This window comes from Neopelma chrysocephalum, unplaced genomic scaffold (assembly GCF_003984885.1).
Source record: "Neopelma chrysocephalum unplaced genomic scaffold, ASM398488v2 Primary Assembly neopelma1_59, whole genome shotgun sequence".
NCBI classification, from domain to species: domain Eukaryota; kingdom Metazoa; phylum Chordata; class Aves; order Passeriformes; family Pipridae; genus Neopelma; species Neopelma chrysocephalum.
Genome location: NW_020897714.1, coordinates 14,352,843 through 14,364,794, shown reverse-complemented (window position 1 = coordinate 14,364,794; position 11,952 = coordinate 14,352,843). Strand labels below are relative to the sequence as shown.

Below are 11,952 nucleotides of genomic sequence, written 5' to 3'. Positions count from 1 at the left end.
CTAAGAGGAATTTCGAGATTGAAAGTGTGATGCCACTTAGACACTGACAGCTGCAGTGGTCATAACTTAAAATGTCTTCAAAAATACTAAAATCATAGAATAAAAATTCTGCTGTGGTATGGAACAGCACTATTCAAAAAGCATACAATGTTTTGAAAGATCTCTTGGCTGTTTTACAAATTATTTTTCTCATCTGTAACTGCTGCAAATTATAAAGCTATGTCTCCACTTTCTATGTCTAGTTCATATATTTATCATACAAAAAATTTTTAACTCTCCACAGTGTTGTCCTGATATTACCAGGAACAAAGAAGGTAAAACATCTAAAACACAGAGGAGCCTAATGGGTTTGACCATTTACATTCAACTTAGTCTTGATTTTTTTTTTACTTACTACAGTCCACTATCAATTTCATCTCTGGAAACAGACCAACTCATGTTCTGAATTCTTTGCTTCGGTAGCCCTTAGAATTTGTCCATGTTTAATCCTTAAATAGTGCTGCCTACATTCCTTTTTCCTTTTTGCATTGATAGACTGTGTTCTGCTCTATTTGCTAATGAAACTAAATCCTCTGTTTGGCCCTTGCAGTTTTTTGTTGGACACTAGGCTGATAGGTTTACTGGGGTATGTTTTGAGCCTCACTACATTCATAAAAATCTTCCTCAATTTGCTGGCTACTGCATGCATCTGCTCCATTGATATTTCTATCCCAATTCTCCATACTGTTCTTCAACAGCTTTCTGGATGATCTTTTCAGTTAGAGCACAGTCTTGAGATTTTGTTTTCCCCAAGAAGAATTATGTAACGTTTATCCTGAGTCATATTTGCCATCTGCTGATCCAACCACATAAACAATACAAATTCTTAAAGACCTGAGTCTTTCCTTAGTATCTGCTTCTAATCTGATTTTTCATAAACGTGCAGCTTTATGCACATACTCCTGCCTTATGATTAGCTCTTCATGGAATACTGGCACCTCTTCAGAGGCTCTCAGCAAACTTGAAGAAATCGGTTCATGCAGAGCACGCAGAGGATACATGTCAGAAGGTATTTATCAAGCAATGCATGTGATTGCACACAAAATCAAAAGCAAGTGAGAAATATAGGAAAATTACGGCTACCTTAACAGAGGACGTCAAGAGGCTTCAGAATGGAGGGGGTTTCTTAGTTTAAGGCTAACTTTTTTGGAACTAGTTAAAGCTCAAGTGGCTGGTAACAAGATACAACCTTTTAGTCAAGTTTTAAATTACTGTGACTCTGCTGTGACAAAGGACTTAAACTATAAATCCTAATTCATGTGATTATACATTTGTTTATTTAAACCATAATAAAACATTTGTGATCATATCAGACTCTTTCAATCAGAAAGACTGTAGTTATAGAATCTCTCCACCTAATAACTTTATGCATGTGCTCAGTTTTGTGTCCTGCTGACAATATTGGAGAAGACATAATTTCATGTCCTGAAAATTCCAAACTATGTAAATTACATTTTGTAGCTAAAATATACTTTGCTGTGGACAACTGTATTGGAATGATAGGTCTCCTTAAGGATTATTTTTTTTATCCTTTGTAAGAGAAAATCAGACCCCAGAAAGAAATTTCTACTTATAAGATACTAAAAATTTTTAATTAGCTAACAAAAACACAAAAACATCTGTAGAAGTGTTACTGAAAGGGACTAAAACAAATAATTTGTGAAATCAACAAGAATCTTTCCACTGCCTTAAATGTACTGTAGGTCTGGAGTAATAAACACTCTCTAAAAACATAACATTAAAATCCTTGTTATTTTGCCATTGCCGGGCTTTACCTCTTGTGAGCACAGTTCATGGGAGAATGCCACTGATGCCAGTGGGGGAACAGTAAGGGATGATAATTTATTTGCCTGTTGTACCTATGGTCCTACCTACTCAAATTACTAAACTGAAACAGGAATCCGGAGCTGTAATTTGGGTTTCACATATGCACAGTGTCAAACGGTGCATTTATCAAGGATGTGCCTACGGTTTGCCCAGCACCGAGTATTTTCAGCATATCTTGAAAGAACCCAGTATCCACAAGGAATGATTAATTTTGGTGCCCGGAAAAGTCATACAATTTAAAAGGTCTCTGTAACAGAAGCAGGAACTCCAGAAGGGATGATTGGATCTGATACCAAACATATTCAGTTATACCTCCCGTCCGTGGAAGTACTGAAAAGCCACGATCCTGGCTTGTGCCGGTGCCAGCAGTCCCGCCTGCCCCATTCACTCCTGACCTCCGCGGGGCCCGGGTTTTCCTTTTTGCCTACATCGTTTCGCTCAAGGAAGCCGGCCGCTGTGTCCGTGCGGAGCGTCCTGCCGCGTCCCCGGATGGGGAGGAATCCTTGCTCGAGCCCCCTCCTCGCGCACACACTCACTGGCACAGTGCCGTGATCCCACCAACCCCGCCCGCACCTGCTGCCAATTCGGCCCGGGGCCGGTGTCCCTTAGCGCCCGCCCCCGGGGCTCGTCGGCGAGGCCGACCCCCATCCTCGCCCTCAGCCATCCTCGGCCCGGCACCGGGTGCCTCCCGTCACCTTCCACAGAGCGGGGAAGCGCCACCTCCGCGGCCCTGCCCCGCCGCCAAGCGCTCGCTGCCGCCGCGGGGGGCGCGGCCGATGCACCTGGCGGGGCGGGCGGCGCTCCCGGCTCCGCAGTGGGGCGCGGGCCGGGCGGGGCCAGCAGGGCGGAGGAGCGGGGCCCGCGGAGCGCCGGGGCCGCCGGAGCGGGCGGAGGGGGCGCCGCGCCCGGGCAGCCACTGGGAGTGCGCCAGGCGCGTCTCCCCAGCAACGGGCCTGGCAAGGCAGGGCTGCGCCTCCTCCCTCCCTCCGGCCGCCCCTCTCCGCTTCCGTGCGCCCGGCTGCCCGCCCGTCTGTGATGGTCGTTATCCTCGTCAGCCCGGCACGGCACGGCACGGCACGGCACGGCGGCTGACACTACCCGCTTCCCCCGCCCCATCCTCCGGGCCGGGGCTGTGTGTGCATGGCCGTGTGGGGGAGGTTCTTTATTGGCCTCGTCCTCCTTCCCTCCTTCCCGCCGCCCCCCTTCACCTTCCACACTCCACCCAGAAATGATCCAGTGAAACCAGGAGGAGGTGATTCTCCTCCTCCCTCCTGCTGCTGCTCCTGCTGGTCTGGAAGGGACTGCAGGAATCTCTGCTGTGCTCTGCTCTGAGGCAGGGTCTGGGGAGGGGAGGTCGTTCTGTGGAGGGAGGGGGCCGCTGTGGCCCGGGGTGCAGCTCTCTCGCGGGGGGCTGCTTGGTTTCCGACCATGGGGAAGGATCAGGAACTGCTGGAAGCTGCTCGCACTGGGAATGTGGCTCTGGTGGAGAAACTCCTCTCTGGGAGGAAAGGAGGAATCCTTGGCAGTGGATCTGGAGCTATCCCCTTATCCAGCTTACTGAGGTAGGGACATCGTTCCCCATCAGATGCTGGGGATATTAACCTCTTCTTCTGTATCATCATCATCATCATCATCATCATCATCATCATTGCCCCTCTCATCTTCATTTCCATTCCCGCATCCTTCATAGTAACAATAAATCGTTCACTTTCTCGCCAAGTACAAGCGTGCCAGTGTTTAAAGTCACAGGCAGTCATTTTCTTAATATAGTGGTACTGAATTTCCTGCCTTCAATGCGTCTGTAAGGTCCATGTGTTCATTCTGTTACTAGCTGTGGTGCAGAACTTATATTTTGACTGCTGTGCTAATATGTACAATGTATTGATTACCTTTCCTTTGATATTTCCATCTTCAAAATGCTCCTTGTAATCACAGATGGAAATGTTTATCACAGATAAGGCATTGCATTGTGGAAGTCTGTGTAAAAAGACATAGTTTCACCCCATACCCTCACCCATAGTTGCAGCCCTCACTTGCAGAAGAAATTAGGCATGCCATAGTAATGAGCCTACAAAACAAAGGGGATCTTTTTTTTGTGGGAGATAAATCATTGAGGCCGAGGAGATGTAAAACTTAGGGAGCAGGTTAGGTAAGAGCAGCATTACTTTCAAGGTACCTGGGTTTAGTGGAGTGAAACTGGGTTACTGGCCATGTTGGGTGAAAGGGCTTAACTTTAGTCATTATTAGTCATATCTCATGCGATCTACAGCATAGCTTTGATGTTAGGTTTCATCATACTCTTAAGTCAGAGCATTGTCACAATCATTTATGACATTTGACTGTATTCAAGCCAGAGAAGGTCTGCAGGACCCAGTCCAGTGCTAGTGTTCAATACTACATTAGGCATAGCAAAAGAAGACAAAATGAACCAAAACACTGTTGACCTAGAACTTGAATAAATTGGGAGTTTGGTTTGGTTTTTTATTTGGTAAAGAAAGAAAGGCCTAGTGCAACAGAAATGTATTTAAATAAAAATATGATTCTATTGCCAGTGCCTTCTTGTCAATGTTTTTATATTATTTCTGTGTTCCCTGTCAGGGAAAATTTAGTGTTAACTGTCCAAAGTATACCTGTTTAAACTCTGTTATAAAGTCTTGCTATTTTAAAGCTGGCTTTAGTGCTGTAAACAACAACAGTTCAGATATTCATAGTTTACCAAAGTTCTGTGGTGTCCCAGTTCAATTAGGTATTGCACCATTGTTGAATTACTAACCCATTGACCAAAATCAAAACACACCATGTGATTGCTTTTTGTACTGTACTCAAATAGGCTGCTTAGCAAGGAGTATGCCAGATAGTTGGTTGAATTTAAAATATGAGTCTTCTTAAAATGTGATACCCATTTTTCTAAGTACAGGAGGAAGTTCACTTCAGTACAATGACCATTTATAATCTAGTTCTACTGCATGATTTGTGTAGTGACTCTCTTCAGGGCTGGTGCTTGTGCTGTATTCTTGCACTGTTACTTTCATGTTGTGTATCGTAGGTTCTGTATATCGAGAGAGAGCGTATTTGCTTGTGCTTTCCTTTCTTTATTAAACGGCAGTGGTTTACGTTGTGTATATGGAACACATGAGCCATGTGTTTTGTATATACAGATGGGTCACAAAAGTCATTGTTTCTTACTCAGAATTTAAGTATTTTAGGTTGTAAAGTCAACTGGCTTTCCCCCCCCCCAAAGTGCACTTGGCTTTAAAAGAAGTAAAGCAAAATAAAACATGTACTGTTACATTTATGATATTTCTTACAAATGTTGTAAAGAATGTCTATGGCTTCTGTTAATGTAACTTCAGAAATTAAAGGTGAACTTTTAGCTGTGCTGCATACAACTGTATGCTGAAGTATTTCTAATTTAGAAAGAATTCAGAATTCAGTAATGGATTGATGCATAAATGTTCACAATCGAACACACTATTCAACATAACGCCTTTGAGAGGGTTCACCAGGAGTGCTCAAAGTAGAAACTACTATGCATTATAGTGTTTTCAAGAAAGAATTATATGTCCCAGGTATTTTAACATACCTTTTTATTTTGGAGATGTTCCATGATCTAACTAATGCCATTAATGATGAATTAAGTCCAGAATGACATGCAAGATTAAGGTTGGGTCTATCTTGGTACAGGACACATGGAAACAAAATGAGGTACTGAAAGAGAGTTATACTAACATCTTGATCTTGTTTAGGAAATCAGCACTTACCGAAAATAGCAAAGTTGTAGAAGAGCCATAAATGTAGAGTATAAAAGTTTGCATTTGGGGTTGGAGGGGATCTGAAGAAGAAGATTCTTCAGTCTTCTATTGAAGAAGCTTACTAGTAGGGCTATACTGGTATTTTTGCATGCAGTTTATTAGAATAAAAACTGATTTTGAAAGTTATAATAAGAAGAAAGCAATAAAATATAGGAACATATTTTTCTTCATTTTGTGTAATTTTTAGGAGTCGTTGTGTTTGATAGTATCTCCTGCTGTTTTAGTGGTTGTAATTAATGCTCACTTTCTAAAATGGTTCCCCAGAACTTTATGTATCCCATCGTGGTGAGAAAGGTCCACGTTGCTTTTTCTGTCTCCTTTTAGCAATGCTGTTTCTAGCATTAGGTTGGAAAAGTCCAACTCTTTCAGCATACAAATGGACTTATACTGTGCCTTATACATTGGTCTACATAGTAGTAGTACATTTTCCCTTTGGATTTCTTCGAAGTCCTAGAGACAACTCAGTTTGTGTGGCTGAACTCTCCATGGCAAGATGCCTTTTTGGTGGAAATTGGCTTTGCAGTAATGATGTGCCTTGTGAATGAAATTTAATATTCACGAATTGGCAAATACACATTGATTGTTATCTGAACCAAGGAACAAACTACCTGAGCTCTGGTGACCTATTTACAATTTTATAACAATTTTTTTTCTGACTTAATGTATTTTATGGTCCTTGGGGGGAAAATAAGGCAAACCTTTGTATGGTTCTATAGTTGGACCTATTAATTGATGATAATTGTAGGCTAAATTATCTGATTTTTGAAGGGCTGGTTTCTAACTCCTAAGTCATTATATTAAATTATTACAACAGTTCAGGAAAACAGCTTTGTTCCAGAAGGCTATTTAAGCACATGTATAAACGTATGAATGAATTCCTGTGAGGATTTAAACACATACTTAAGAGTATGTGCTAAGAGCATAAAAATGATATATGCTTAATTAAGACATCATATGCACACAGATATCTGTAATAGTCACTATATAATACCTCATGCCCAAATTGATTTATCTAGAACAATGACAACAAATCAATGATGTTTGACTGTGTGGACTCTATAACTTTTTTCAGTTGAGGAGAAGCACTGAAAGGCTCTGGGTCAGTTTGTGCTCCCCTACCTCCATACTTTGTTTTGTAGTATAAAGATTGTGGGTGAATGTACTGAAGGTGAATTCCTCAGGTGCAAAAGTCAGCATAAGGCATTGCAACCTCTTAGAGCAAAAAACCTAAGTAAACACCTGGCATAGAGTAATTTAATTGCTTAAACCTGGGTACTTATTGGTATTTTAGATGCCCATGAGTTTCTGAGGCATCTGATTGGACCGATGGAATTAAACAAAGAGCCATGAACTGTGGAGTTACATCTAAGTTTCAGGTGTGATACACTAGGACGTCTAAAGCTCTGTTACATCTGTGTTGCCTGCAGTCTCCAACCCCAAACATTAGTGCAGGGCTGGGATCTTTTGCTATGAAACAAGAATATTTTGAGATGCCTCATAAAACATTCACAGTTTAGAAGACTGAAATGTAAGTTTATTTTCTCTGTTTCTTCTGGGATTCCACTGTCTGGAACTGTCATACGTTAGTATATTAACTATGCTTCATATTAAAAAAAAAGTTTTTTAAGTCTAAAATTAGGGGGTTTGTTTTAGATTGCAAAGAGAACTTTCACAGATTTTTACACAATTTCACTGGCTTTTATATTATTTCAATGTGAACACAAAAACTTGACAGTAAAATCCCACAGTCCCTCTAATAGAATGTATCATTCAATTCTTGTATCCCAAATTCTTAAATGCACATTAAAGGATTTAACACATAAAAAGAGTAAAATGTTTCTAACAAACCTGGTATTTTTGATTTACTTAATTTGATTACCTGTGTATACATAACATGTTTTTGTTGACCAACTAGTTTTTCATTGTTGGTTAGAGACAGGCTTCATTTCTTTCAGTGTTATTAGGAAAAATAACTTTGAAGGTCTTAATGTCTCTGAGAGACCTTATCTTATTTCGCCACATGCAGTCATGTACATACCTATTTGCCCTACTAATATGTTACAAGCTAAAGAATAGATAGTTCTTGACTGTATGCTAATTTTTAGTCTTTATAAACTGTACATATTAAAGGAGCTTTGGGTTTTTAACAGGACTGTGGGATTGAATATTAATTAATGTGCACTGGCACAAATAGTAGGGGAGGTTGAATTGGCCCTTTTTTGCTCTTTGTTGGCTGCTGCCATTACACAGCATGAGAGGGTGGAGCAGCCGGCCTGGAGCTGGTTTTTTCCTCTTCTACACTTGGCAGACTGTGGCAGGGAATGGCTCCATTCTTTGCTTAGCCTCACTTAGTGCAGCTCACCATGTATAGGCCTGGCCCAAGTTATTTCTCCTCAAAAGTGTAAGAAACGCGGCAAGCAGATTGTCAGTCTGCGAGTTGCAATCTGTTTCCTCATCTGTTTCTCAGAGCAGTGTCTTGCTTGTAGCAAAGCCACAGTTTAGCCTGATAGCCTCAGTGCATGCTGAAAACCACACAGATCCTCTTCTGTCCTTGTGCAGAGCCCTCTGATTCATTCAGCTTTCTATGCGAAAAGAGATCACCCTTGGATATGGCTTGTAGAGCAGAAAGTATTTAAAATGTTGGGATACTTTATGAAGCTTTACTTAACAGTTTTAAAAAGTTTTTTCATGTTATAATTTAAATAGCAAACGGGTCACCCTATCAACAAAATTAAGGCAACTAGTTCTGTTCTTCATTACAAGTAGCATTGTTTAACGTGAGGGAAACTTTCTTAGGTTGATTTTGTAAGGAGATTGTATTATGTGAGACTTGAAGTAGCAGGATTCTGGGCTCACATAATTCCGAGGTCACTTGTTTCTATATTAGAAGGTATTTATTTCAGACAACCAGCACAGATAATGAAACAGAAAGTATTTGTTACATAGTTCAGTGAGGCATCCGGTTAGTCTATTTCAGGTAGTTTATTTCTAATTTTAGTTACACTGCTTTTACTTAATAAATTGAGGGGTTTGTAGTGATGTCCTAAGCAGAGACTAGCATTCCCAGATTCCCCAATCAACCTTCTTTAGAGTAGGAAACTTAAGTTTTTTGGAGACATGTTTAATTTTTCTTCCTTTTGTCTTTCAGTTTGGAATGCAAAGTAATGGTCAGTACAACACTTAGTTTATGCTGTTTGGTATTAGTGATAGTTAATTGCTGCCTTTGCTCTGCATATTTGCCCTTTCAAATGTATGAGCTTCTCTTAACCATCATTTTGTTATTTTCTGCTTTTCTTAGACTTATTTTTATTCTCATTTTTGATAAATGCTTTCAATCAAAGTTAAGACAACATTTTATGTATGGAATTCCTTAGATTTCTTTGCAAGTTTGAAATATTTACAATATGTAAAGGTAGCAATATAGCAGAGTCTGGGACATCTGGTAGATTGCTAAGGGCAAGGCAATTTGCAGTCTGTGTAGTGAATCATCCCTAGGAGTTGTGATGCTGGATTCACAGTTCTGTAGTTAATCACTATGGATAAACTTCTAACTTCTTACTCCAGAACTTTTTTCCTGAGTATTGTTCAGGCGTATGTTCTATTAATTTTCTAATATGTTATAGTAAATGCAAAAAATGACCAACAAGAACACTAGATCTAGGCTAAAATCTTCCAACCTCATATTTATCTGCCCATACATAGGATCAAGATATGGTAACAGCACTGGGAGGACTGTTGGAGTTTATGATGGAGTCAGGCAGACTAGTATGAGAAATTTTACAAACACGTTAAAAGGAGAAGGTAAGGAAAAGCCTTCAGGAAGTTGAAGTGTCTGTAACTTAAAACATTTCTTTTAGAATTCTTAGCCACTACATGGCTACTGTCTAACTCCACAGAGGACCCTATAAATGCATTGTGATCACCACCTTCTTTTCCCTCTTGTCTAACATTTCTGATTTTAGTAGTTCAGTAATTCAGTAGAATTAATGCTGCTTTATGTATCTTAAAATTGACATTTGATATTGCTGTTTTTAAGTGGTAATGTTATAGCAGAACTAAGGGGAAATAAATAAAATGGAGAATTATGTTATCAGAAAGGTCTGCTATCTTGTGAAGGTTGAAAACCTTATGAAGAGCAAATATGGATGCTTTTAGGACAAGCCTTTTCATAGTCAGTGTAGTAGGGATCTGGAATGTAGCCATGTTTTTAAAAATTTACAGTAGATTCTTTTATTTGCCTCAGTTTCAGTTTATATGGGCATTCATGGATGAACTGTTAAGGAATGTTTAGAGCTCTTGGCTGTTTTCTTATTGTCCTGATGTAGGCACTAGTTGAAGCATCCTATAAACTCCTTTAATTTATGCTACTGGTATATAAACCCTAAGGGACAGTGTAATGTAGAGTGCAGTTACAGTCCCTTTCCTTCAGCAAGCTTAGCCTGCTCATCTGGAGAGGTGACCTATACAAGAGTTTCACAGCTGGAATTCCCTTCTGCTAAGAATTTCTCTGCTGGCCACTTCCAATCAGACTACACATCCTAATCCTATACTGATACTTCAAGGTAAAATATTTTGACAGCTTTTAATGTTAAATATGTAAGGCATAGTAAGTAGTGTTAATTTCTGCCTACTGATATGACATTTTCATGTACATGGACTCTTTTGGGAAATAGGAAATAGAATTTTTTTTTAACCTTATAGCCTTTGTGGGAAGACTTTTTTAATTTTAATTACTTTTGCCTGATGACAATATTTTCATTATGATCACTTTGAGTTTAAGAAGTGATACAACAAGTGTTCTGCACCTCACTTAACATCTATGAGTTTCTAATAATGTACAGGTATCTACTATAAGAAAGATTCTGTGAGATTTATTTCCAGGAGGTTATGCTTTTATTAAAATCCTTTTACACTGTTTCCTATGTATTGTACATACATTTTCTAAAGACAGAAGAAATGCTAGAAATTACATCTTGAGTGCAATTTAGTTCTACTTTAAAACACCCAGTGACAGTTATGTTTCTCTAGGTGTTGATGTCAGTGCTAGGTGTCTAAGCTCCCATTATAGCCAATGGTCAATTGTCAATACAGTTAGGGAGGATACAGAGTGATTGAGCTCACCCCAAAGTAGGTATTGAATGATTTTTATTTCAAACTGAAACTCATCCCTAATTTAAATATTTTTGTAGGTAAACATTGAAGAACAGGAAGACGATTCCAATTGAAGTTATATGTGGAATATATAAAAATGACCACTTATAGCAGGGTTGAAACAAAATTTGGGTAGATTTCTTTCCTTTCATGTTTTATAGCTGATTTGGATTAATTCAGAAGCAGTAGACATTAGGTACTGATCAGATAATTAATAGATTAGCTGGTCAAGAGACGGAATCCTTGAGAGTTGAAGTTAGAGATACATGAAAATTATGTAAAATGCATGATGTTGTATCACATGAGTTTTGCTGAAAATGCATCAAGTGTGCAAGAAAGAAATTAGAAGACAGTAGCTGGAGTTGAAACTAGTGAGGGATGGGAAAGGCAAATGTAAATATATTGACAGCAGAAGAAAATGTGAACCCAGTGCTCATTGGGGCAGGAGACCTTGTGACAAATCTCATGGAAAAGGCGAGGACTCATTGCCTTTTCTGCTTTGTTTTTTTTGGTGGTAAACTTTGACTTGCCAGGTTCTTGAGCCTGCTAGGAAAATTTGTGTGGCAATGAAACATTGCCCAATGTAGAGGAAGATTAGGGGAACGCTTAAATTCGAGGGGCCAGTGTTACTGTGAGGCCACTGTCAGTTTCTGGAAGATCATGTCAAATATGGAAAGTTTCTGATGACTGAAAAAGGAAAATGTCATACCCATGTGTAGTGGGTTTCTGTGGCTGGGTTTTGGTAGCGGGGGGGGGCTACAGGTGTGGCTTCTGTTAGAAGCTGCTAGAAGCTTCCCCTGTTCTGTGGAGCCAATGCCAGCCAGCTCCAGGAGACTTCCTGCTGCTGGCCAAGGCCAAGCCAATTAGGAGCAATAGTAACGCCTCTGTGATAACATATTTAAGAACAGAAGATTATTGTGCAGAAGAAATTCCAGCCAGGGAAGAGCGGAGTGAGAACATGGGAATAACAACGTAGACACCAAGGTCAGTGCAGAAGGAGGGGCAGGAGGTGCTCCAGGCGCTGAAGCTGTGGCCCCTGCAGCCTGTGGTGAAGACCATGGTGAAGCAGCTGTGCCCCTGCAGCCCATGGAGGAGCCCATGCTGGAGCAGCTGGATGCATGAA

The 11,952-nt window shown here is 40.3% G+C and overlaps 1 protein-coding gene across 5 annotated transcripts in view; it reads left to right on the top strand.

Moving 5' to 3' along the window:
* The first annotated feature begins 2,851 nt into the window (after window positions 1–2,851).
* The window catches only part of ANKS1B (ankyrin repeat and sterile alpha motif domain containing 1B), a 423,694-nt gene continuing 414,593 nt past the window's right edge, over window positions 2,852–11,952 (top strand). For 3 of the 5 annotated variants that reach the window (XM_027679964.1, XM_027679965.1, XM_027679963.1), the window contains exon 1: window positions 2,861–3,428. In XM_027679964.1, coding sequence (XP_027535765.1) covers window positions 3,295–3,428 — 134 coding nt within the window. In that variant the 5' untranslated portion in view covers window positions 2,861–3,294. Of the gene's footprint in view, window positions 3,429–11,952 lie in introns of all 5 variants that reach the window. The other 2 variants (XM_027679967.1, XM_027679966.1) reach the window with 2 other exon arrangements.